General features: G+C 34.5%; 3 protein-coding genes across 3 annotated transcripts; 1 reads left to right on the forward strand and 2 right to left on the reverse strand.

Annotated features, from left to right (window-relative positions):
- Nucleotides 1-2,072: 2,072 nt before the first annotated feature.
- LOC127083503 (serine carboxypeptidase 1) lies at nt 2,073-4,333 on the reverse strand. The gene is made up of 7 exons (XM_051023805.1): nt 3,854-4,333; nt 3,665-3,772; nt 3,310-3,584; nt 2,847-3,208; nt 2,637-2,729; nt 2,416-2,521; nt 2,073-2,328 (listed from the first exon to the last, which is right to left on the reverse strand). The coding sequence occupies exons 1-7, from the start codon at nt 4,233-4,235 to the stop codon at nt 2,176-2,178; spliced, it is 1,479 nt and encodes a 492-aa protein (XP_050879762.1). The 5' UTR covers nt 4,236-4,333; the 3' UTR covers nt 2,073-2,175.
- A 6,982-nt stretch (nt 4,334-11,315) lies between these two features.
- Nucleotides 11,316-13,812, reverse strand: LOC127083504 (serine carboxypeptidase 1). The gene is made up of 7 exons (XM_051023806.1): nt 13,419-13,812; nt 13,011-13,118; nt 12,648-12,922; nt 12,194-12,555; nt 11,982-12,074; nt 11,745-11,850; nt 11,316-11,657 (listed from the first exon to the last, which is right to left on the reverse strand). The coding sequence occupies exons 1-7, from the start codon at nt 13,801-13,803 to the stop codon at nt 11,505-11,507; spliced, it is 1,482 nt and encodes a 493-aa protein (XP_050879763.1). The 5' UTR covers nt 13,804-13,812; the 3' UTR covers nt 11,316-11,504.
- A 9,510-nt stretch (nt 13,813-23,322) lies between these two features.
- Nucleotides 23,323-25,959, forward strand: LOC127083506 (double-stranded RNA-binding protein 1). The gene is made up of 6 exons (XM_051023809.1): nt 23,323-23,683; nt 24,405-24,463; nt 24,563-24,829; nt 25,100-25,319; nt 25,480-25,590; nt 25,703-25,959. Exons 1-6 carry the CDS (start codon nt 23,464-23,466, stop codon nt 25,957-25,959), a joined length of 1,134 nt encoding a protein of 377 aa, XP_050879766.1. The 5' UTR covers nt 23,323-23,463.
- Nucleotides 25,960-27,641: the final 1,682 nt, after the last annotated feature.

A 27,641-nucleotide genomic window follows, 5' to 3' on the forward strand; every position in this document is an offset into this window, starting at 1 on the left:
TTTAGATAACTTCTGACCGAAAACTTCTTGTAGACGTTAGTTGAAGCTTGCTCAGAGTCATTGTTATCCTTATATTTAACTTCCTAAATCAGATGCTTTTTATAGAATTAGTTAAAGCATGAGCAGAATCTAAAGTGTGTCTTCAAAACCTGGTTGGAATGAGACTTCAGAGGCTAGAGTTCACAGGTTCTAAGCTCGCCTTCATCAAAGTCTTGATCAGAACTAGTCTGGATAATTACTTTCAGAGTTAATGACTTGATGTAGACAAATTCCTTTGAAGCAGTATCTTTAGAATTGCTGATGAAACTAGTTCAGAAGATGCATATAATAATTCCTTTACAATAGAGTCTGCTTGCTTCAAACAATTTTAGTTTTAAGAGCTTTACTGATCTTTGTATTTCAAGTAAGCTTAGGTTCAACATCTGTAATACTTGAGTAGACTCTTCAGAGTCTGAAATCTTGGTTATGATCCTTCAGATTCAAACCAACTTTTCTTTCCTTTAATGGTTCTTCTGAGTGATTAACTTGATTTATATCAAGGTTAATGTCTTTTGATCCTACACACTAGAATAACCATTACTAAACCATATTGTTCTTTAAATACTTTGTCATCATCAAAACCTTTTTGGGGCATGAACAAATCTTATTCCAACAAAATATCTATTTTAAAAGTAGTAAAGGGCAGGAGAATACCTAGAACTAAGAAGGTGCATTAAGGGATGATGCAATCACCATACTTGCTGCATATCCTTTCATCCTTGTTTCGGGTCAAGATACCTCAATGCAAATATGGACCAACTTTAAGAAAGGCTCCATCAAGATTGCCTTCTCTAGAAAATACAAAAACGATAGAAGAGTAGAAATGGTCCATCCAAGAAGATTGAGCATTCTTCTAGGATTTATGAACACTCTTCTGTAATTTTTTTACCCATAATACACTAATTTTTCAGATACAGACAAGTGAAGTGTCAAAGAGGAAGATAACCGCTAAAACGAGGAAATGACTAAGGTGAGCTAACCAAGGGTTATATGGTTCTTAACATCTCTTTAGATTATATAAATGATGAGTGGGTCATGAGGCATAATGTAGGATGATTCACTTAGACAACACAACCTCTGAGTTGGATCCATGTGTGAGTGAGTTAGGATTATGTGGTGCCACAACATTTCTATAGGGCTTAGGATAAGGGTTTATTCTAGTAGTCATGTTTGGAATGTGTGAGTTACTATGATGGATTATGCATATGATGGATTATGCAATTGTATCTCGAACCGGGTAGTAGAAGTGTAGTAAGAGACTCAATGGTTTAGTTCGGAAATTCAATGAGATTAGCATCTCATTCCATGTTGTTATATATATACTTTTTTAAAATAAGCAAGTGCATGAATTGAATTCGTAACTAAAGGTTTGACATTGAAAACCCATTGGATCACTGAAAACCCGTTGGATCATTTTTTCGACGTGCTAGAGATTTATATATGATAGATGATGTATCAGTAATAATTTAAAAAAATGAATAAATTTAATGTAATCACAAATGTCGATGTCGATTTCAGACACCGATATTAACACATTGACACCTTTCTTCAGAGATGTCAGTGCTATAGAATTTTGAGTCTGTATTCTCTCTAAAGTTTTTGTTAGTTCACAATTACCACTATAAACGGAAACTCCCTTGTCGCCAATTTTGTTCGTGTGAACTAAGTAGAGATGTTGTTCATGCATAGTGATCAATCTGTTTCGACAATCAAACTTTGCATATAAGAGATAATCAATCAATTCTGGACTGATGTGCTCACTTTGATTATTCATGATTTCTCTTAAAGTAGTTTTGTTAAATTTTTGTACATGTCATAATAGTAAAAATAATATTAGAATGGTTTGACTTATATTTATTTTTTTACTGTTAGTTCGCGTCCCATTTGATATTGGCTTGCATTGATTCGCCTTGTTTTCATAGCGATTTGTGGCCAAAGAAAGCTATGCAGAAGTTGTTTGTTACTTTTGAAGTAGGCTATAATAGATACCAAAGTTATATTAAAATCAGTTAGAACATAAAAAAACATTTAACTGAAAGTTGAAACTAATTTTTTTTATAACAATCTAACTAGTAGATTTGGCACAAATGCATTTCAAGAAAGTAAACTTGAAACATGGAGCATGCTTAGAAGCTATTAATTAGATGGTGAAACAGGAGGCAGAATTCCATAGATGAATGATGAGATCAAAATCAAAGCTCGTTCCGGTTGCCAGCTTGGAACAAGATGACCTGCTCCTCTTACTGTCACAAATGTCAGTCCTTTGTACCCAACCACATATCCTCCAATCTGTCATTATCACAATTTCGTCATGTTTCAAAAATACTATATTACTTGCTCTACAAGAAAGGTTGCTAAATAGACTAATTCTAGTACCTCTTTTCCAGAATACCATGGACGCCAAGCGGAGTTGATAGGTAGCTTGAGGGTGTTGATTGCATATCTTGAAGTTGTGACCGGAACCCTTGCATCTGTATCACCACTGTAAGGAAAAAACATCATCTAAATTTAGGAGTTGGAATTTTGATAAAAACTAAATTGCAACCTCTCATTATTCACAAGAGTGTGCATGTTATATTATTCACAATAGAGCTTGCCTGTATATCCATAATTTAATGCCACTATCGATCAGATACTTGATGGTTGGTAGGATGGTGATTGGACTGTCGTTCCATTGAGTGATAAGATCACTATGAATTGTCATAAAAAATAACATATTCTTGATCAGCATAAAAAAACACAGTTATCGGGTGTCAAAACCAGTAGTAATATTTTGCAATTTCTTAAGAGGGATTATGTATTATTACCCGCAGTGACTCCAATTTGTAGGTTTTGCATGAAGAGCCTTTTGAACCGCTGGTGTATTTAAATAGGCAATACCATAGTAATCAGAACAAGGATCAAAATCATTACTTACATAACCAGTTGAACCATTTTTGAGAGAAGAATCATGACATTGTGGAGCATATATGTTATAGAAATCTATGTTTCCTTTTTCGATTAAGGCCTTTGCGGTTGCATTGGTACATATTGCTGATTTATTTTCAGAAGTGAAGTCACAGTACTTGTCAATCAACTCATGAGTTTGATCTGAATTCAAAGCATGGGTCCAAAAGTAATCATATAGCCCCTTTGAACCTGTTGCATCATCAATCCAAGCATTCCCTATCTGAAATTATTTAAGTAAACATAATAATGAAGTTTGATATACAATAATATGGTTGTTAGTTATATTGCATTATCAGTGTGTTTCAAGTTTGAGTAACATACTGAAATTCCTTTAAGGTTGATGATGGTTTGATTAAAGAGTTTATTGCTGTGAAGAATAGTGGATGCAAGTTGAGGAACATAATGACCAGCATAACTCTCTCCAGTTATGTAAAAATCTCTTGTTTTGTACTGTGGAAATCTCTCCAGCCAGTTGATAAGGAAGACATAAGCATCCTTTGCGGTTGTCTTATCTCCTGATTTTTCATAGTCAGAAGTTGTGTTTGAGTAGGAAAAGCCTACTCCTGCTGGAGATTCCAAGAAAAGTACATTTGCAACTGCATATTTCACAATGATATAAGTTGGTAAGATATTCATGTCTCAAGAAGAAAAAAAGTTATATTGATGATTGTGTTACCTTCATTCCAAGAATATGGGTTACGATATAGAGTTTTTCCATCCGAGTTGATTCTGAAGGGTCCTAGCTCCTCAAAGGCTCCATACCCCAATGAGGAACAACCAGGTCCTGTGAGTTTCAAACAACATGTTGTCATGATACAAAAGAACAAAAGCTATTAGCATAAAAAGTTTCTTAGGCAATTTTTACCTCCATTGAGCCACAATACTAAAGGGTTAGTTGAAGAGTTATATGGAGACTCCACAAAATAATAGAAAAGCTCTCTTCCAGCCTCATGATCAACTGGCACATAGCCAGAGTATTGGTCAAAGTTAACTCCATAGGGTTGACCAGGCAAAGTGACAATCTTGTCAGCTAGCCTTTGCTCTTCTTGAGGAGGAACAACATAAGCAGAAGAAGTTTTCAATGTATCTTCTTCTTCTTCCCAAGAAAAAGTCTTAGGAGGATTCTGTGAGCTTCTGGACAGAATCAGTTCATCAAGTTTATCAGCTTGACTTGCTTTGCTATCTGAAACAATAGACAAAAGACTCAAGTTGAGTAATAAACAGGCATAAAGAGATACCTTCTTCATCTTGCTCTCAACTTGTTTTCTATATATTCAAAGTTTCTACATTCTAGCTACTTATAGATGAAAAACAGTGACAAATCCTGCAGGAGTTGTTTTATTGTGGTTGAAAGTATGCGAAAGAAACAAGAGAGTGATAACATTACTATTGACTAATTAATGACCATACATTGATTAGCCGGCTAATTTGATTTTAGCATATGATGTTATTTAAAATTTTAGCATTTTGTGATTAACTTTGAAAAGTTAGTGAGATATATGCTCATCTAGGTTATATTAGGTTCTGGTGGAGAGCTTAGGGGGTGTAACTATGCTTTTCATAATTAATTAAAATAAAGGTTTAAATGTATTTTTGGTTCAAGTAAGTTAGTGAGTTTTTAATTTTGTTCCCTGTAATTTTTTTTTAGTCACTGTATTTATTTTAGTCCTTAAAATCAAAATCTGCAGTTTTCCTTTGGATTTTTTGTTACGGATTTTATTTTTAGGGACTAAAGCCAACACAAAAATAAGATAAAGGGACTCAGACCAAAAAAAATTACAAGGACGAAAATAAAAAATTCACTAACTTACCGAGACCAAAACACTATTTAAAGCTAAAATAAATAGGTTCTTTGTTACGTTGGATCATCTTAGAGGTGTTGTGATAGAACAGAGGAAAGGTAGAATAGAATGGAGAAAATTATTTAATTAATGAATATGAAAACAAAAAAGTTCCAGAGCTACTAGCATACCTAGCTACTGCTCCATACACTCCTATTTATACAGGGAATACTAAATTAACTCCTATTTATTTGGAAATACTAACAAACTAACTGAGACTCCTATTTATTTGGAGAATACTAATTAACTGGGTCTTTCTTATTCTTTCTCACATATACCCTCCACTGTTTAGGCCCAAAATTATCTTTGTTAACTAACACATCCCCATCATCACTTGTGGGGTCCGATTCATTCCTATCATCACCCCCACCTACAACATTAGCCTTGTCCTCAAGGCGCAGATCAGGGAATTGACTCTTCAATAACAGTTCCTCTTCCCAGGTAGCATCTCCAAAATTCATCCCTTCCCATTGAATCAACCATTCTCTCTTGTGCTGTCCACCATCGAACTTATCCCTCCATGACAAAACCTTGGCCGGAGTAATGTCCCCTTTTTCTGACTCTAAACTGATAGGTAGCTGAGTAGTAGTAGTAGTATAGTTTTCCTCCGCTTTCTTCAATTGTGACACGTGAAAGGTAGGATGTATTTTAGATGTTGGTGGTAACTTGGCTATAAACTTTCTGTAATAACCAGTTAACCCCAAAAACCCTCGCACTTCTTTAACATTCTTAGGAATCGGCCATTATAACACACTGCTAACCTTGGCAGGATCTATTGAATGACTAGTGTTTCTTGGCGGAGGAAGACCCTGGATTTCTTTAAACAGAATAACAAAACGATCCAACAATCCTCCCAACTCCTTAGTCTGATGATCAGAGACACGTGACACCGGTGATCCTAGCACCTCCATCAAGGTAGGCCATTCACAGCCTGCTATCATTCGAGAAGGAGTGATAATGCTTTGGAATGTAGCCATCTTATCATCTACATCTTGACCAAGTAATTTCACCATACTGCCCTTATGGTTGAACACCATAGACATTTCTTTCCAATCCATGGTCACCTTCCCCAAAGTTTCCAGCCACACAACTCCCAAAATCAAATCCACACCTCCTAACTCCAGTACATAAGCATCAAAACAAATCTGCACCGCTCCCACGTTCAGTTGAATTCCATTGCATCTACCCCTAGTTAGGACACGATGACCATCTCCTAACTTAACACCCAAGGGATTAGAAGGCACCATAGGCAATCCGAGGGTTTCCACCACCTTAGGGGATATGAAATTGTGTGTGGCTCCACTGTCAATAAGAACCAGAATAGATGCACCTTGTAAACATCCCTCCAATTTCATCGCCTGGACCTGGTTTAGATTAGTGGATACACCAAACAGTCCCATAGTTTTACATTCTAATTCCTCTTGTGTGAGCTCTTCTTCCGACTCAGCCTCTAACACGACAATCTCTCCTTCATCGTTGACAATTTCATCATCCCCCAAGATAATCAATCGTAACTGTTTTGTTGCACATTGATGGAGAGGATCCCATCGTTCGTTGCAACGAAAACAGAGTCCTTTCGCACGACGCTCATTAACCTCTGCACTTGGTAGATGGTGGACACCACGAGAATGACGGCGCAAACTGTCACCTAAATTTGGGCGAGAAGATGCTGTAGAATTAGTAGGGCGTGTTGACCCGGTTTGAGATCCCGAACCCGAACCAGTACGCGTTTTGCCCAAATAGTTATTAGTCTGGGTCTGAATTGCAGACCCCTTTCCTTCCCCTTCGCGAAAAGCCCAATTAGGTTTTTGAGATTTTGTCCAAGAGCCATGACCCGGTTCGAAACATGAACCAGATCCATGACCTGAATTTTCAGCAAATTCACGTTCCACATCACGTGCCAATTGCATCGCCACATACCGGTTGTGCGGCTTGAATGTTCTTACTCGAGAACGGATGTCGTGACGTAAACCACCAATAAAATAACCCATAAATTATTGTTCTGGTAACCTTCCACACTGAGATGAACACAATTCAAATTCGGCGATGTAATCCTCCACCGTCTCAGATTGCCTCAAATCCTTGAGTTCTTCGAAGGGGTTCTCCAAACGCCCTCCACCAAATCTCGCCATCATTGCTTCATAGAGGTTCTCCCATGACAATTCCTCTGTTGAATCACGCCATAGGTTAAACCAATGGATAGTAGGGCCTTTCATACTTAACTTTGTCAACTGAATACGAACATCCTGAGAGATTCGTTGTACTTCAAAGTATGTCTCAGCACGAGTGATCCACGCCACCGGATCGTCGCCGGTAAATGCTAGAAACTCCACCTTCTTTGCGGACAAACGAAACTCATCCAACGGTGAGGTAACCGTTGTACCGCTTGACTGAGGTGATTCACGATTCACCATCGCCCGTTGAATCTCCGCAATAATGAAAGTACGCAAATCCTCAATACTAGTTTCCATACGTCCCAAGCGTTCCTCAACTGCAGTAATTCTCTCTGCCATTCTGGTTTGCATGAATCCGGTAGGTCGGACCAATTGATAGAACAAAGGAAAGGTAGAATAGAATGGAGAAAATTATTTTATTAATGAATATGAAAACAAAAAAGTTCCAGAGATACTGCTCCTCAGTTAGAGAAAACAATTCTCTCACTGCCCAAACCCTAATATGAAAAACAGAAAATAATAGCATACCTAGCTACTGCCCCATACACTCCTATTTATACGGGGAATACTAAACTAACTCCTATTTATTTGGAAATACTAACAAATTAACTGAGACTCCTATTTATTTAGAGAATACTAATTAACTGGGTCTTTCTTATTCTTTCTCAGATATACCCTACAAGCCTTACCACTAGGCTAGAGAGGTTGTTGTTGAATACTTATGCAATGAATAAATATTAATCTAAATCTTGATTAAGATAGATTAATGAATTAATTGAGCATTATAGCTCCGTTTTGGATGCGGACGGATGCATTAGTAAGATAATGAAAAAGGCTATTATTATGATATCATATTATAGTATATTATGTGTCTTACAAATTAAATGAATTATATTTATGATGGATGTTAAACATGGTTGATATGGTTGATTGTGAAATAACATGACTAAAGATAACGTAAATGACTATTATTATTGTTCCATGTTATAAAATAGTATGTGATTTATAAATGCCATGAATTTTATCATGATGAAAATTAAATATTGTTGTTATGTGGAAGGTGAAATAACATGATTAAAAACCTTACAAAGATGAGCGAGGAAACCTAGAAGAATAATTTGATTAATAACTTAGAAAGATAATCTAGGTTATGGAACATGTGAGATACATGTATGAGAATACGGTATTCATTCGTACGACGCTTATGTGAGGTCGTGGACGAATTGTTACCATGATTGAGAATGAGACGCATTGTATGGAACATGCCCTATTATTATTTGTGTATTATGGTGAATGAAGTCACCTATGATTGATGAATTTGTTATGGTTCGTGGAACCAATGTTTTGTGGAACCGATCATGTATTCAGAATGTGTGTTTTTCTGTGGTGGTACACATCTCTATTGGTATGCTTCGATGAGTAAGCATTGGGATGTGGGACCAATGATTCGAGCCTCAATTGGGTTTGAGCCCCAACCATGGCGGACATGGGGGAAAGGTGGACACCTATGTGGGTTAGAGTCCCATACGGTGAAAGATACCCTAGGTGGGTTAGAGTCCTATACGGGTGATGGTTCTTAAAAGTGGGTTTAAGTCCCATAGGGGAACCGGATATCCACCGCGAAAGTCGAATCATACGAGCATGCACGAACCGAGTTTGGCTTAGACGTAAGTCCGATCGGGAATTGATGTTTCGTGATCTGAATAATGATCGTGGTTGAGTTATGAGAACTCATATGCATGTTGCCATACAATTGCGAGATAGTTTCCCCATCGCTCAAGTCTTCGTTCCCTTGTTGACTTGAGTTGGATATGAGCTGAATATTGATTAGAAACCCTGTAGAGCCGAGTGGACCCATAGGATAGGAGAATTTACTGAGATTATTATCTCATCCCATCATTGTTGTTATTTTTCAGGTAATTCTTTACAGGTTGAATATAAGAGAAGCTGTTAGGGATGTTTCAAGGGTTGTTGTTTAGCATAATCTTCCGCTGTGGAGTTGTGTGCAATGAAGATATTGTACATAGTTCTTAGATTTTATTGTTTAGGCATTATTGTATAACATGTTCCATTGATGTTTTTAGTTTGGACATGTATATATATTGATGCCATTAGGCACTTATGTTGTGACAGTACCAAAATTTAACACTTGTATGATATTATTCTAGATATATATTATACGGGTTGTTAAATACTAGTTTCCACACATCCCAAGCGTTCCTCAACTGCAGTAATTCTCTCTGCCATTCTGGTTTGCATGAATCCGGTAGGTCGGACCAATTGATAGAACAAAGGAAAGGTAGAATAGAATGGAGAAAATTATTTTATTAATGAATATGAAAACAAAAAAGTTCCAGAGCTACTGCTCCTCAGTTAGAGAAAACAATTCTCTCACTGCCCAAACCCTAATATGAAAAACAAAAAATAATAGCATACCTAGCTACTGCCCCATACACTCCTATTTATACGGGGAATACTAAACTAACTCCTATTTATTTGGAAATACTAACAAATTAACTGAGACTCCTATTTATTTAGAGAATACTAATTAATTGGGCATTTCTTATTTTTTCTCACATATACCCTCCACTGTTTAGACCCAAAATTATCTTTGTTAACTAACACATCCCCATCATCACTTGTGGGATCCGATTCATTCCTATCATGTTGCGTCTCTTTTCTTTTTTGGTAGTGGCGGATCAAACTTCTGCAGGGTGCATAGGCTTGTGATTTATTTGTGTAGGCATTTGTTTTGTATGTTGGTGCCTTGATCTGTCTTGAGTGGTGTTGCTCGACAGTTTGTAATCTTTTTCTTGGCAACTAAGCTAGAGTGCTTTAATTAAATTTTGCTTTAAAAAAAGTGTTTGAAAAATTCAAGGTTTGACTCACATATGTTATATAATTTTATTTTGAGTTTTTTTTTTTACAATATTGAAAAAAGGTGTCAGAATCCTCACCATTTTCTCTCTCCATTTCCCTCTCAATTACTATAGTTTTCAAGATATTTGTAGTATAGAAAAAATAAATAAACTCATCAAATGTCACATTATTACATTCATATTTCAAAATTTTGGTAATAGACAAAATGGAGAAGGGAGAAAATAGAGAGGATATTGACTCGAAAAAGAATTTTGAGGTATCTACGAGAAACAAAAGAGTTCGGTATATGGTACACAATCAAAGCTGACTCAAGATTACTTGGCTATAGCGATAGTTATTAGGCAGGTTTGGTAGATGACATGAAAAGCACCTCTGGTTATGCTTTCTCATTAGGATCAGGAATTTTCTCTTAGACGTTGAAGAAGCAAGCTACGATTGCACAATCAAAATTAAACAGAAGCAGAAGCAACGGGTCAAAGAATCCAGTGCATCACAACATAACAAAACACATAACAATCAAGTATCACTTTATCAGAGAAGTTGAAGCAACTAAAGAGATCAAACTCGACAACTGCAGAACAGAAGATTAAATTGCAAACATATTCACGAAGGTATTTTCAAGACCAAGAGTTGTAGAGCTACGCTTGGAGTCACAAAAATTTGGATCAAGGAGGAGTGTTGAAATTGCTAGATATTTCTAGAGTATTCTTAAATAATGTATATGAAAATGGTAGAAGAGCCTAGAACGTGTATGAAAAAGGTAGAAGAACCTAGAATTATAAGTGTATGGAAATGATAGAAAAACCTAGGACTATTATGATACTAATATATCATGAAGCATCTAGAAAGAACTAAAATAATGTATAAATATTCATCACCATTGAGAGTTGGTGATTTGATCCTATAAATAGGCAATTGATACTTTGTAAATCATAATCCAAGAAACCAATCCCATAACCTTCTTTCTAAACAATTTTCTAAAACTATCTTATATCAACTATAAAATATTCAACTACTAACAAGATTGATTATCACTCTGAGAGAGAAAGTTTAACATGGGCTACTCATATTACTTCCTATTTCCAGTGAGGAACAACTAACCGATTTTATTACTAAACCACCACCACACCACATACACCTAAGTTTCAAACCTTTGCTTCAGCTTATGGGAGAGTGTTAACGTAATGGTGATATTAGTTTATTATAATTCATCATTAGTTTAACAGTTACACAGTTGTAACTACTGTAACAAACTTTGATTTTAGATAAGCTGCATTAATCTTATAGTTTCCAAGCTTAGCATCTACGTTGGATCCTGCGGTTTTAAAGTGGTTCCAAACACTCGATAAGTCACCGTCCCGTAATCAACAAATGTAATACAAATGTCATTGTATTTCAATTAATCTGATTCATACAGATGCGACATAAAAAACAAAAACATGAAACACTCTCACAACAAGGGAGGTCTTATAATATTGCCATCACATTAAAATCAATTGATAGTAAAAAACATTTAATTGAAAGTTGAAACTAATTTTTTTTATTACAATCTAACAAGTAGATTAGGCACAAAGTGCATTTCAAGAAAGTAAATTGAAACATGGATCATGCTTAGAAGCCATTAATTTGATGGTGAGACAGGAGGAAGAATTCCATAGATGAATGATGAGATCAAAGTCAAAGCTCGTTCCGGCTGCCAGCTTGGAACGAGATGTCCGGCTCCTCTTACTGTAACAAATGTCAGTCCTTTGTATCCAACAACATATCCTCCAATCTGTCATTATCATAATTTGGTCACAGTTCAAAAATACTATATTACTTGCTCTACAAGAAAAGTCACTAAATAGAGTAATTTCAGTACCTCTTTTCCGGAGTACCATGGACGCCAAGGAGAGTTGATAGGAAGCTTAAGAGTGTTGATTGAATATCTTGAAGATGTAACTGGAACCCTTGCATCTGTATCACCACTGTAATAGATAATACAAAAATGCAACATCTCATTATTCACAAGAGTCTACATGGTATATTATTGTTCTTGTGTATTCAAATTTTCATAGCAGTGTTAACACTTTGTTATATAATATGAAATTGAACTTGCCTGTATATCCATAATTTAATGCCACTGTCGATGAGGTACTTGATGGTGGGAAGGATGGTAACTGGGCTGTCTTTCCAGGTATGAAGAACACGACTGCGAGTTGTCATAAAAAAGAACACATCCTTGATTAGCATAGAAAAATACAGTTATGGAGGTGTCAAAATAAACAGTACTATTTTGCAATTTCTTAAAAGGGGTTATGGATTACTTACGTGCAATGGGTCCAATTTGTAGGTTTTGCATGAAGAGCCTTTTGAACCTCTGGTGTATTTAGATAGGCAATACCGTAGTAATCAGAACAAGGGTCAAAATCATTACTTACATAACCAGATGAACCGTTTTTAAGAGAAGAATCATGACACAGTGGCGCATAGATGTTATAGAAATCTATCTTTCCTTTCTCGATTATGGCCTTTGTGGTTGCATTGGCACATATTGCTGAAACATTTTCAGAAGTGAAGTCACAGTACTTGTCAATCAACTCATGAGTTTGATCTGAATTCAAAGCATGAGTCCAAAGGTAATCAAATAGCCCTTTTAAACTTGTAGCATCATCAATCCAAGCATTTCCTATCTGAATTTTTTTTAAATACAAGATAAGAAAGTTAGACATATATGATTGTGAGTCATATTGCATTACCAGTGTTTAAAGTTTGAACAACATACAGAAATTCCTTTGAGGTTAATAATGGTTTGGTTATAGATTTTATTGCTGTTAAGAATAGTGGATGCAAGCTGAGGAACATAGTGACCAGCATAACTCTCTCCAGTAATGTAAAAATCTCTTGTTTTGTACTGTGGAAACCTCTCCAACCAGTTGATAAGGAAGACGTAGGCATCCTTTGCAGTTGTCTTATCTCCTGATTTGTCATAGTCAGAAGTTGTGTTTGAGTAGGAGAAGCCTACTCCTGCTGGAGATTCCAAGAAAAGTACATTTGCAACTGCATATTTCACAATGATATATATCTATAAGTTGGTAAGATATTCACATCTCAAGGAAAATAGTAATTATATTGAAGATTGTGTTACCTTCATTCCAAGAATATGGGTTACGGTATAGAGTTTTTCCATCAGAGTTGATTCTGAAGGGTCCCAGCTCCTCAAAGGCTCCATACCCTAGTGAGGAACAACCAGGTCCTGCATGTTTCAAACATTATGTTGTCAGAATCAAATTGCCAAACTCAAAAGTTTATGTAAACCTGAAATTACATAGATTTGACTCGTAATCTTTACTAATAAAATTTAGAGTTTATTTTAGCGCGTAAAAGTTGGTAAAAATAGAGTATTCATGGAGTTAAATCGTTTTCAGTTTTATGCTTACATTGAATTAAATGTAAATAGAAAAGGATACATAGCCGAACATAAAAATTTGAGAGGAAAAAACACATAAAAGAACAAAAGTTATCAGCATAAAGCATTTTGTGAGACTAGTTTTACCTCCGTTAAGCCACAATATTAAAGGTTTAGTGGAAGAGTTAGTGGGAGACTCCACAAAATAATAGAAAAGTTCTTTTTCAGTGTCATGATCAACTGTAACATAGCCAGAGTAATGATCAAAATTAACTCCATAGGGTTGACCAGGCAATGTGACAATCTTGTCAGCAAGCCTTTGCCCCTCTTGAGAAGGTACAACATAAGCAGAAGAAGATTGTGTTTTCAATGTATCTTCTTCTTCCCAAGTAAAAGTCTTAGGAGGATTCTGTGAGCTTCTTGACAGAATCAACTCATCAAGTTTATCAGCTTGACTAGCTTTGGTATATGGAACAATAGCCAAAAGACTCAAGTTGAGTAATAAACAAGCATAAAGAGAAACCTTCTTCATCTTGTTCTCAACTTGGTTTCTATATATCATAAGTTTCTACTTTCTAACTATTTATAGAAGAAAAACATTGGCAAATCTTGTAGGAGTTGTTTGTTGTGGTTGGAGAGATGTGAAAGAAACAAAAGAATAACAGCATTACTATTAGCCGGCTGGTTTCATTTAGTTTCTCCTTGAATGTAATAGATTGTCCTTGTTTCTCATTTTCTAGAACCATGTGTAGTTATTTAACAATTAAACACTTTGTTATTAACATTGAAAGTTAATGGGATATTTGTTCCTCTAACTTATTTATGTGAGCATATGTAATTGGGTTAGATAGGGGGTGGGAATATGCTCATTGGAGGAAGGCTTTACATAAGTAGGTCTAAGTACTATGATTAATTGGTCTAACTGGATTTGACAGGGAAGACCACGTTTCAATCCCTCTATCTACGATTGAGATGGGACGAAACCACTTAATATCATAATTGATCCCAAATCAGATTAATCGATCCAATGAACAGGATACTGGTGGTGAAAACTAAAAAAAAAATTTAAAGTCTAAGTTGTCTCTGACATGTTGAAGATTTTATTTTCAAATTATTATCACATTTATTTAAGGTCTAAGTTAGCCGATAACATGTCTTTCTTTTATTACATTTTTCAAGTCTAATATAATCTATAAGCCTACTTAAATTTTATATTTCATATTAGTATTTCATAAGGACCTCATAGATAGCATAACGCTGGATGAGGATCTTCAAGAACAGAATTTCCAAGCCCGGCTGAACCTGAATGTGACCTTGAATATTTAGAATAACTTTTGGACAGAGAAGAGTGCGTTCATGAAAAACTGAATTTTCGACAATATGGATGGTAGCTTGATTATCACAATAAACTGTGATCGATTGAGGGTGATCAATACCTAGATTAGAGAGAAGGTATTTTAACCATTGTAACTCAGAAAATAAAGTTGCAAGGGAACGATATTCTGCTTCATCAGAAGAACGTGAAATTGTTGGTTGCTTCTTGGTTTTCCATGAAATTGGATTAGAACCCAACATGGTGAATAGTCAGTAGTGGATCGACGAGTTGTAGAACAACCGGCCCAATCAGAGTCTACATATCCAACTAAATTAATGGAGCTAGTTGCTGAGAGAAATAAGCTTTTGCCAACACTCCCTTTAAGATATCGAAAAACGTGTGTGGCTGCATCCATATGAGAGGTACATGGAGATTACATGAATTGACCGAGAGTATTAACAACATATTGAAACTGTGAGATATAATAGACGACCAATCAGGTGACGATAGAGTGTCAGATCAAGCAGAGGGCTTCAATCATTGGGCCGTAGACGAACGTGTTGTTCCATAGGAAAATCTGATGGTCGACAACCAGCCATATCAGAGTCAGATAAAATGTCAAGTGTATATTTTCTTTGACATAAGAATATTCCCTTTTTAGAACGGGATACTTCAATGCCTAAAAATTAGGAAAGATTGCCAAGGTCTTTGATGGAGAAAGACTGAGCAAGGAATCGCTTTATATCTGAGATGACATCTTCATTGTTGCCAGTGATGATGATGTCATCAACATAAACAAGGACAAATATGGTCGTTTGATCATAATTGTAAGTGAACAGACTATAATCAGAAATTGATTGACAAAAACCTTTTTGAATAAGAGTGGTGGAAAATTTTGAGAATCATTGGCGAGAAGCCTGTTTAAGACCATAAATTGATTTATTTTATTTGCAGACACATGTTTTCCCTTTATGAGAGAATCCAGGTGGTAATTTCATATAAACTTCTTCATTGAGATCTCCTTGAAGGAATGCATTGTTGACATCAAGTTGATGTAATTGCCATTTTTTAATGGCAACAATGAAGATAAGAAGTCGAACTATGACTAATTTGGAAACTCGTGCAAAGGTATCATGATAATCGATACCTTGAACTTGAGTGTAACCTTTGACTACTAATCGAGCCTTATACCTCTCAATGGTACAATCAGAGTGACATTTTATTTTATAAATCCACTTACAACCAATTGTTGATTTTCCTTCTGGGAGTGAACATATAGTCCAAGTGTTGTTTGATTCAAGGGCTTGAATTTCTTTTGTCATTGCCTCACGTCATTCAGCTGATTGCATGACTCGAGAACAAGATTTTGGTTCTTTATTTTCAATGAGAAAAGCTCGATGAGAACTACTTAGACTTGAGAATGATAAATAATTTTCCAAAGGAAAATTATTTTTTGATGTGACATTATTAATTTTAGTGACATAATCCTTGAGGCGAACTGAAGGAGTACGGATACATTGAGAATGATGATGATTTAAAGGATTTAATTCTATAGGAGGATTATTTGTAAGAGTTTCTATAGAAATTGATGGAAGATTGGATGAGGTATCATCCTGAAAAGAGGAAATAGTCACAATTATGTCATTTGGATTATCATTGTGACTATTTCTAGGAGGGCTATTTGGTTGAGTTGGTAAAGAGGAAGACGTGTCGTCAAATTCATAATCAAGAATTTGAGTGTTGATGCTTATGAAATTATTAAAGGGAGGAGATTTAAGATCTTGATAAGGAAATATAGTTTCATGAAATTGAACATCGCAAGAGACATGTATTTGACGAGTTTTCATGTCATATATACGATATCCTTTTTGATTAAAAGGGTAACCAACAAAAATACCAGGTTTGGACCGCTCATCAAATTTATGTTGAATATTCATATTTTTAGCAAAACATAGACATCCAAACACACGAATTGATGAGTATGAAGGAGGAGAACCAAGTAAAATTTGATGAGAAGATTTATATTTTAGGATAGGAGTAGGGAGTTTGTTTATAAGGTATGCTGCAGTAAGAACACATTCTCCCCAAAAAGAAAGGGGTAAGTTCGCTTGAAAGCACAACTCTCTTGCAACATCAAGAAGGTGTCGATGTTTTTGTTCCACTACTCCATTCTGTTGAGTAGTTGCAAAGCAATTGTGTTGATGAATGATTCCATGATCATGAAACCATGTTTGCATCTGTGTGGACAAGAATTCTGAACCGTTGTCGGAACGGATGATTTGGAGTTAGGGAAGAAAGATGTCCCCATTATCAGATTCGATTTGATCGATTTTAGTGTTAAATTGATGATTTATTTGAGTAAAAAAATGAACTAACATATTGAATGTTTCAATTTATATTGCATTAGATATAACCAAGTACATCGTGAATAATCATCGACAATTATTAGAAAATAATGTGATCCATTGATGGATGGTATAGAGAATGGACCCTAAGGCCAACATGAATTAATTCAAAACAATGATATGAATAAGTAGTTCTTAAGGAAAAAGCTAAACGTGGTTGTTTCGCACGCAGACAAATTTCACAAATAAAGTCTTTATTTGCTTTAATATTTGGAGAATTTTTAACAATGAAATTAAAACGAGACAACGATGGATGACCTAGGCGTGAATGTCATAGGTCAAACTTATTACAATGATTAGAACTAAAAAAAGCTTGATGGATGACTAAGGCAATAGTGATCTTTGTTATGCTTATTTGATATCGATGCATCATTTAGATAGAAGAGTCCATTTCGTTGCCCGGTCCTGAAAAATGCAACTAGAAGATGAGAAAATGCATCACAATTTATTGATTTTGTTAATTGTGAGATAAATAATAGATTATATTTGAAAGTAGGAATGTGGAAAACATTCGTAAGTGTAAGTGATGGTGAACAATTAATAGTGCCTATGTGTTTCACAAGCGCTTGAGAACCATCAGACAGTTGAACAGAGATATGAGTATGAACGGGAGAATATGAAGAAAATAAAGATAGAGATGTACATATGTGGTTTGAAGCACCATAATCAATAATCCATGAAAAAGGAATACAAGTAAAGGTTTTACCTGCCAAGTTCACTGATGGTCCCACAATCTCTTCTTTAGCTAAGAGAGATGGAAGTTTTTGATATTATACGCTTGACAGTTGATTAGCGAAAGAGGATGGTGATGGTTCTGATTTCTTTTGTGGCTTATTTGGAAAACCATGAATATGATAGGAAGTACAAATAGTGTCACCATACTTATTGCAGTGTTCACAGTAAGGACACTGACGTTTTCCTTGAGTGTGATATGGAACTTAAGAGGTATGGAGCGCAGCTGATTCTTCCGCAGGGTGAGGGCGAAAACTGATCTCTTGTTGTTTTTCTTCCTGACGAACTAGATTATAGATACGCTAAATTGATGGAAATGGATCCATCAGAAGAATTTGACCGCGAACAGCCAAAAAACGCTCGTGAACTCCTTGAAGGAATTCTATGGCACAATCTTGATTATGTTGATCAAGAATGCTTTTAGCATTACCATAAATACAAGGATTGATAGGAGCAATAGAATTGAGTTCATCCCAAAGAGATTTGAGTTGAGTGAAATAAAGAGAGACAGACGTGCCTTCTTGTTTGAGGTCAAAAAATGACTGTTTTAATTGATATATTTTAGGAGCATTTGATTGATATAATCGATTTTTTAGATCAAACCAGATTTGTGTTGTAGTTTCAGCATACAAAATGTTGGGACGAATCTTGGTTAAAACTGAGTTAAGAATCCAACTTGCAACCAGATCGTTGCAATGTTACCATTTAGGAATGTCTTCTTTCTTCTTAGGACTGATAAGTGACCCATCAACAAAACCTAATTTATTTTTGGCACGAAGTGACATTCTTACTGTGTGACTCCATGAACCATAGTTATCACCAGTAAGTAAAGGGGTAACAAGGACAATTGAAGGATTATTTGAATGGTGAATAACACAAGGATCTGTGTTTGAGGTTGTTATGGAGTGATGAACGGATTTCTAGAAGAAGGAACATGAACTGTTGGGCTTGGGATAACGGACATGGTGACAGATGAAAACAAGGGTGTCGATGAAGAATAAAAGAAGCAAAGTGATGGATATTAACCAGGAAAAAATACTGATACCATATAAATTATAGAAATAAATCAATATGTAGTAAAGGAGGAATAATTATTGTATCATAATATTATCTTTGTTTCATGTGATTTGCATTACATATATACATGATTTCATGTGATATACAAGTACTGTATAAACTAAAAATGGATACAAGGATATATGCATTGAAAGCATGCATTGAAATCCTAGCCTATATTTTGCCTATAATAAAATCTATTAATACAATTTATAACAATTTCCATATGAAGAGGTACAATTGATAAGCTTTGTCTTGTTGTATTTAATATGCATTAACCAGCTATGTACACACCTAACTTTACTGTAATTTTGATATTCATTAATTGTATAATATATTCCTAACACTATTTCATTTCAGTTTTTGGAACACCGAACAATTGTTGTAATAATGGAATTGTTAGACTCTATTCCCAGGCTGGTAACTACTGAGGAGAATTTATGGTATCCCGGGGGCCAAGGAGATACGTATGTGACATAATATTTCATATGAATGCCAGATGTGCCCCGGATCTAGATGGGTTTGGGGACACTTTTACCAAGGGAACTAGGATATAGTAGGATCAAATGTTATTTTGGCAATGCAACACTTCTTTATTTATGGAAAAATTGAGAATTCATACAATATCAATATCATTATTGTAATCCAAAAAGTGCAGGGGGCAAACAAGATGGATGACTTTAGACCTATTTCATTAGCCAACTTTCTCTTCAAAATTATCACTAAATTCTTAGCATAATGATTGGAAAAGATTGCATCAAAAATCACTTCCACTAACCAAAGATGGTTTATTCTAGGTCGGCACATCAGGAATGAGTAATCTTGGTTTCGGAGGTAGTGAATGTGTTGGATAAAAGGAATTTGGATGAAAATGTGATCTTAAAGATTGATATCAAGAAAGCTTTTGCCACTTCAGACTAGAAATTCCTAATTTAGGTGCTGAAGGCTTTCAAATTTAATGAAAAGTTCCAAGACTATATCAATGAAACCTTACTCTCCTCCAGACTTTGGATTCTAATCAACAAACACTAAAGAGGTTACTTTGAATTCAAAAGGAAGGTGAGACAAGGGGGTTCCCTATCTCCTCTGCTTTTTTTGCATAGGTGAAGACGTTCTTAATTGAGTTTTGAGGATTGTCGTTCAATAAGAAAAAATTAAACCTTTGCCTATCACGAGAGGGATGGCTCTCCCAACCTATGTGTTGCATGTTGATGGCATCATATGATGTTTTGCCAAGATAATAAAAGGGGTATTTAATGCATCCTAAATTTTTTAATGATTACGGAGCAAATAAAGTCGTTGTTGTTACATTTCAAAACAACAAAATAAAAATCAACTTCAAAACATAATAAATCTCGTCCTCTAATATTACACTATCAGAGCAGTAAACCACTAATGTATTAAAAAGAGAATTAATAAAATCGAATAGTAGCTCCAACAAGTCACCTTCCAACACGCATCAACAAGGATTTAAGTATATGCAAGATTTTCATGGTGGACAACATGAAGCAAATGGGGTGAGAAACAACATTCAATATAAACAGTATAAATAATTCTAAGGTAGAGAATATACAACAAGCACACATTCATTACACAATTAACAACAACATAGTCTCACACCCATTCAGAACAACATGCACATATTCACAACCAATCAACAACAATTGTGAACAATCAACTACATATGCAAATGTGTATGCAATATACTCTACAATTGACTCATTATGCATGCGGTACATATTATGAACACTCAGATTCACCTCGCTTTTGAATTTCCGCCATAGGACCAGAGCACACCAAATCTGGTCTTGGTCCTTGTATCTGTGAAGATAGATCTATCTTTGTTAGTAGTATTCAATGATATCAACTACTATCTGATTTTTGTGTGCATGACTAAGTATGTGAATTATTGCATGTTGATATATGTTAGTTAGTAGGATTCTATGCTACTAACTATAAGATACTAGATTCATGCATGACTAAGTCTGTGAACACTCTCATGATTTTCTATTTGGTTTGGAGAAAACTGGATGGACTTTGTGTAAGCATCTAAATGTTGATGCTTATGTCTTCTACTGTTGCTGGTGCTTAACTCTGATACCTGAATTTGCTGCTACTAAAATGCTTTGAAGATCCAATACATCTATTGGTTGTCACTTGCTCTGATTGAAGAAGGGCTTTTCTATCTTGAAGAGTTGCTTTGCCATAATTTTCCAAAGGAGAAGATTGTTGTTCCTATTGTATTGACCCTTTAGATTGGCTGCATTTTACTAAAATAACAACTTGGAGAAGTGCCAAGTGTTAAAGATTATTCTAGTTTGCTAAAGTTGTATGAAGGTACATATAAGACACATGTTGGATTTGATGCTCCAACATATTGGTACGACATCTAAGCCTTGTGTAACAGGCGCTTCAATGTTGCATTTTGGAGTGTGATTTGCGGAAGATTTGTTAAAGATTTTATTAGTATTGATTTAACAATATGATTAGATGATTTTTTTGACAAATGGATGAAGTTTAATTCATATTTAAATGAAGATTTGAATTTGAAGTTAAATTAAGATAAATCATATCTTGTTGGAGATATTCAATGAACAAATCGAATATCCAACACATTCTGCATTAATTCTGGACGAATTCAAAGATGTTATCCAAGGAAAAAAGTTTAGAGTTACATTTCTATATAGGATTAGTGTTGAATCTTTATGTACACCTCGATGTTTAAGTAACTTGGCATAGAAGGTTTATCTAGTTGAGTTGTAATCAACATTATTTATGTACACCTCTGTGTTTCAGTAACTTAGCATAAAAGGTTTGTTTAGTTGTGTTGCAATTTTTAACGTTCTTTATCTTGTAAAGATTGAAGTTGATCACTATGATTTAATTGTTGTTTTCCCCTGTCATTGGGATTGTGGCAGAGAAGAAAGTGAGTAGGTTCTCATATTTAAGGGGAGACTCTAAATAAAAAGTTATTGGATATGATTAGGAAGAGGTATTGAACAACATATGGTTTGTTGTTGCTTGTAAGTCTAATTGTACTAAACTACTAATAATGAATTTCGTTTCTTGGGTTGTGGACTCAGTCCTCTAGACGTATGTTTAGTTTCGTCGAACTGGATAAACAACATGACCATAAAATAGAAAATAATATTTGGTTGTTTGTAAGTCGCACATGCTCAGGACTTTCTCCTTGGTATTCCAATTGATGGGCTAGACCAACATATGTCACTGGCGGAGTATTGTGTTATCCTGAGATACCACCGCCTTACGATTCTCTTATTTTCTATGGATGATGTTCGCCATGTTTGTCGCAAGGGGTGTATGAATAAGTTTAAGGAATTCACAATTCATTGTAGAGAGCTTCCAAGCTTCAAATACCGATATGACCTTATTAGGGATGTCCTATTTGATATATTTTGATGGGATAGAATATCTGTGAAGAAAATAGCACTAGTGAATTTTTTGACTGACCCACATATGAGGGGAGATCAACACGTAGGCCAACAAATGTTATGATGTACAGGTGGATAGGAGGAAAACATGCATGTGTGAGCTTAACTGAGATTTCTCCACTGGTGGGACCGAGGATTGGAGGTTTTACTGTGGGATAGTCAACTCTCAAAGTTGCTTCAAATAAAGTCATCAAACATGAGAAAACGTGTTCTGACAATCAACATGTTTTTATATCATTTTCTTTTGATATTTTTGATTTCCTAAAACCATAAACAGTGATCTTTTAGAAATTCCAAAGGCTTAAACATAACAATGTTATATATCTAGATCAATGGATATATATTTTTTAAATGATTGATTTTGCCATTCAAAAAAGAGTCATGGTGCAACTTGAATTATGTTTGTCTTTTATTTACATATAAACTTTATCTTATATCACATATATTATTTTGATACAAAAATTATAAGAAACACTACTAACTTAAATGGTAACTTTCATCTGTACATTTATTTATTGTGGGAGAGAATATTAGGAGTGGAGTTAGAAGTAATTACCAATTAGTTTAGGGAGTGTATTAAATGAAATTAACTGTATTTGTCTATCTTCAAGATGTTACTTTGGTCCTAAAGAACATGTCGATACTGCTATAGTAATAAAAAATCTAGAATCTTGATTAACACGTTATACGAGTGGTATCTGCTACCCAACTAATTCCAAAAGTGTGTAAGTTTCATAGTTAAACTGTATTGTAAGTCTTTATCATGATTTGGTTCTCTTTACTTTTGCATGAGCGAGTATACATCCAAAAGATTAATAAAGAAATACATATTTTGCAGAGAGTACTCTCCCATTTTGAGCATAAGGTCAAATTTGCTTTTTGGAGTATCTTCAATTTTGTTTCCATTTTTGTGAAGGCAAAAACACAGTTTGAATGTAAAAACTAGTATGGTATGATAGTACTTGTTTTCCAAATGCTGTAAACTACCACAAGACAAAAATACACAAAACAACAAAACAGGCTTGCACAAAAGTACCAACATTATCTTCCTTGTAAGAACTGTCCACTTTTTCATGACCCTTCACGACCAAAGCATTTTCTCTGCATGCAACCGTATATCATATCATGTATTTTTAACCAATATTTTATATATATAGTTTACATTGGTTTTACTTTTCATTTTCAGTCTATCTTCACGATTGTAGTTATAGACAGAAGGAGTGAGAGTGAAAATGTACAAGACACAGCTGCAACAGCTGTGCCAACAGAGAAGATGGAGTTTGCCAAAATATTCCGCCATGAATGATGGTCCTCAACACAAGCCAAGCTATAAGGCTTCTGTTCTTGTCAACGATGCCACTTTTACTTCTTCTGATACTTTCAGTTCATCAAAAGAAGCTCAAAACCAAGCTGCAATGAGAGCTTTTCTCAACTTATCTTCTCCTTCATCTGGTACTCTACTTCTTTCTCTTTCTGAGTTTGCTTTGTTTACTTAAAAAGATGTTTGTTTTTTTAAATCTTGTAGTTGAAACGTTTGGTATTCTGAAATGTGTTTTCTTTATGATCATAACTCCTATGAAAAATCACATTTTATTTTAAAAAGTAATAGTCTAAAAAAAGTTTTAAATGAAAAACTATAGACTAGCAACTTAAAAACATTATCTTTGATAACTGATATATTTTTTTTTATAAAAAGTGATTTTATGTCTGTAAAAAATAAAAGGTTCTACTTCTTGTATTCTTGCCTGGGAGATCATGATGGTCTTGTAGTTGACACACTTTTGGTGTTTTGAAATGAGCTTCTGTTTGAGCTTCACATTGAAACATAGGTGATTGGGAGTTACCAATATTTTATGGTTGAGAGTGATCATTTTAATCATTTGTTATGAGAAAAGTTTTTAGAATTTACAAACTGTTTGATTGCAGAGATGATTATATGTGAGCTTCATATACAATGTTTTTAGAGAGTGATCATGCTGTTTTATATAGATACAAAATTGAATCAAGCATAATTTTCTGAAGTTTAGAATCACTTTTTTTAAAAATCACTTGTGTTAGAAAGTTTTTATTGTATATTCTCCATTTACAATTACATCAGCTTCACATGGTAGAAGATACTGTCTATATTTATACAATTTTACTCTAATGTTTGTGGTTCATGATTTCCATCTAGCCTCTTCAACACCAACGGAGGAAGTTGGAGCTGCCAAACCTCAAGAGACTCCGGTTATAATGACCGGTAAACATTTTCTTTCACTTCACTCACTAATGTGTTTGCAAATCTTTGAAAATCTTGTTACTATTCTTTTCTATTTAAACATTATATTTAACAAAAGTAATGAACTCATTCTTTCAGAGACGGATCGTTTGTGCAAACATCAGTTGCAAAACTATGCTCGAAAGAACAATCTCGATCAACCTGTTTTTACAATTATAACTGTTGGGCCACCTCATGACTTTCGCTACAAGGCTACTGTTGTTATTGGTGGGAAATCGTTCGACAGCCCAACATTTTTCAACACTATTAAAGAGGCAGAACAGGCTGCTGCAAAAGTTGCTTTGAAGGAATTGCCAATTTCCACTTACTTGTTTAAGAAGGCAAGTATCCTTTTAGTTTCTGATGTGATTTCCAATTGACTTCTTTAGATTCTTTTATGTTTCTTAACATATTTCTGAGCTAATGATGGCGAAAATCAAAGTTGTGTTACAACACATTTAGATGTTAATAGATAATAACTTGATTGATCAGTAATAGTATATCATGCTGTGTTTGAATGTCAAACTTATTCAAATTTACTTGTATGTTCATGCTATATATGCATTAAAAATAGTTTTAATTGGATTTTGATTTGCATTCTATTTATTCAGGATGATTCTTGTACAGCCAAGAATTTACTGCTCGAATTAACACAGAGAGAAGGTTTTTCGAAACCAATATATAAAACTACCGAGTTTCGTTCTTCTAATATGCCAAATTTTTTCTCAACTGTGGAAGTAGAGGGTGTTGAGTTTCATGGAAAGGCATCTCGATCCAAAAAACAGGCCGAACATGATGCTGCAAAGATTGCTTACATTGCCTTACAAGAGTGTAACTTCATTCATTTGACTTTGCTTTTATTCATACCAAAAGTGATTAAATATAATCACTAAACAGTAAAAACGCTTTAAATCTGATGTTCTGTGCAATTTAGATGCAACATATATCTATGAATATGATCATGTTTTGATAATATTATTGTCCTACACAGGTGGACTTCATATGGATGCTTCTTTTTCTTCCCATACCAAAGAAAACCCGGCAATAGAATCAACTCGTAAATCAGACATTTTTAAATCCAAGCAGATTCTCAACTTTGATGGTTTGTTTCTTCATCTTCATCCAAAAACATATCTTACTTATCAATAAGTTTTTCGGAATCATCACATGAAACCATTGAAGATGTTAATGACTTTGTGTTTATATTCTAACAGATGAACTTTTGGATCAGGAGATGTTAGACACTGATATCAAAGTTAAGAATGCACAGAATGGATCTTTTCCACTGCCTCCTAACAAAAAAATAAAGATAGGAAACATGTGTTGTTCATCTTCACACAATAAAGATAGGTTCAAGGTGTACACAAGGTTTCCCAATATTATATTTCCCAAGGGGATTACACTCGTGCCTATTGGTAACGATAAATGGATTGCAGCGAGCTTGGAATGTCAAAATGACAAAGACTTTTGATTCTTGTGAAAAAGTTTAATGTATGACTTTGGTTTTAAGTATTAGAAAACATGATGTTAAAGTTAGACGAAAATGGTTCTAGTAAAAAGATAGAATTGATTAGATATTTTGGATATTATCGAGTAGAATTTGATTTTGTTTATCTATCAATAAAATATATTTGATTTTTTAAAAATGTGTTACCACTGGTGCTATCAAAACAATAGATAGTGGAATTGTGAAATGGTATTGTATGAAAAAAATGAGAACACATTGATATGATATTATCTTTTCTTATTTTTCACTAACTCAGTTCATCTAAAATCTTAACTACGAGCTGGTATAAAGGTACACGAGCTGGTATAAAGGTACAAGTATACATAAATATCAATACTGTAACTACCGAGCTGGTATAAAGGTACAACTCTCTATCTATCTATATATATATATATATATATATATATATATATATATATATATATATATATATATATATATATATATATATATATATATATATATATATATATATTAGGATCCTCTCCATTTAATTTGACATTTTCAAGTTAGAATATAGTTTTACTCTATGCATTTAATCTTTATAGTGTCTATTCATGATTAAAGATATATATAGAAGTGTCCATTAAACAAATGAGCATGCATTCTGAGTTGGAAGAAAAGTTATTAAAAAACATAATTTTATACGATGTTGATGTATTGTGTTGTGTTTGTGTATGTATCGTGTTGTGTTTATGTATTTCTTTAAGCAAATTATTTTAGGCTTAAATAGTCTTTTGATTTTTATAAGGCGACGTGTTTTTTATTTCCGTCCATGTATCTTTCTTTTTTTCTGGAAATAATCCATTAATGTTAAAATTCTTTTGCTTTTAGTCTTTAAAGTTAATATTCATAGGAAAATCCAAAGAAAAATCCACAGAAAACTGCTGTAGATTTTAATTTTAGGGACTAAAACCAAATGAAATTCAACATTTAATGACTTTATCCAGAAAAAAGATATACATGGACGAAAAACAAAAACACGACAACTTACCGGGATCAAAAAACTATTTAAGTCATGATTTTAATTTGTGAAATATTGACTTCCAGATTAATATAGTTTCAAAGAGGGGGTGAGCAGAGTAGATTCTTTGGCTGACCATAAACCCTATGCTGAAAAGATGGATTTTAGGTCCAGAGCATTTGTGGACATGTGATACTTACTTAGGATTAAAAACTCTCAACTGATCCAAAAATTTATGTCCAAATGGTTTAAAGAGGGTGACATCAACTATGGTCACTTTTATGCATAAGAGTAAGAGCACAAGGAACGTTATCTTAACTCTTCGGGTTGGAGAAGGTTGGATTGAAGGGATGACTTATATAAGACAAGAAGTAGTGAAGCATTTCATTGAAATTTTTAAAGAACCAGATGTTGAAAGACCTTGTCTGGATTATGTAGTTTTCCGATCTCTTTCGGATTATGATAATTGTTGGGTTTCAAGTGTGAGATTGCTAAAGTCCCATATCGATTAGGAATTGAAGAAATATTGGGTTCATTAGAGAGGTGACACACACACCCACTGCCTTAAGGTTTTAGGTGGATATGTGGCGTCAAGGTCTCTTGGAACCATGAATGTTTTTCCCATTAACACTTTCGGGTCTCGCTCTCCAAACTTCTCCAACAAGTGGTATCATAGTCTGGT

This window comes from Lathyrus oleraceus, chromosome 5 (genome assembly GCF_024323335.1).
Source record: "Lathyrus oleraceus cultivar Zhongwan6 chromosome 5, CAAS_Psat_ZW6_1.0, whole genome shotgun sequence".
Lineage (NCBI taxonomy): Eukaryota > Viridiplantae > Streptophyta > Magnoliopsida > Fabales > Fabaceae > Lathyrus > Lathyrus oleraceus.

What these genes read in the sequence shown, in the direction of transcription:
- LOC127083506 (XM_051023809.1), top strand. Translation starts at nt 23,464, where the DNA reads ATGTACAAGACACAGCTGCAACAGCTGTGCCAACAGAGAAGATGGAGT. An exon ending in CTCAAGAGACTCCGGTTATA is followed by an intron (nt 24,464 to 24,562) that starts ATGACCGGTAAA and finishes ATTATATTTAAC; the next exon opens with AAAAGTAATGAACTCATTCT. An exon ending in GCAGATTCTCAACTTTGATG is followed by an intron (nt 25,591 to 25,702) that starts GTTTGTTTCTTC and finishes ATATTCTAACAG; the next exon opens with ATGAACTTTTGGATCAGGAG.
- LOC127083504 (XM_051023806.1), bottom strand. Translation starts at nt 13,803, where the DNA reads ATGAAGAAGGTTTCTCTTTATGCTTGTTTATTACTCAACTTGAGTCTT. An exon ending in CCCATATTCTTGGAATGAAG is followed by an intron (nt 12,923 to 13,010) that starts GTAACACAATCT and finishes TGAAATATGCAG; the next exon opens with TTGCAAATGTACTTTTCTTG. An exon ending in ATTAAATTATGGATATACAG is followed by an intron (nt 11,851 to 11,981) that starts GCAAGTTCAATT and finishes TATCTATTACAG; the next exon opens with TGGTGATACAGATGCAAGGG.
- LOC127083503 (XM_051023805.1), bottom strand. Translation starts at nt 4,235, where the DNA reads ATGAAGAAGGTATCTCTTTATGCCTGTTTATTACTCAACTTGAGTCTT. An exon ending in TCAACCTTAAAGGAATTTCA is followed by an intron (nt 3,209 to 3,309) that starts GTATGTTACTCA and finishes AAATAATTTCAG; the next exon opens with ATAGGGAATGCTTGGATTGA. An exon ending in ACAAATTGGAGTCACTGCGG is followed by an intron (nt 2,730 to 2,846) that starts GTAATAATACAT and finishes GACAATTCATAG; the next exon opens with TGATCTTATCACTCAATGGA.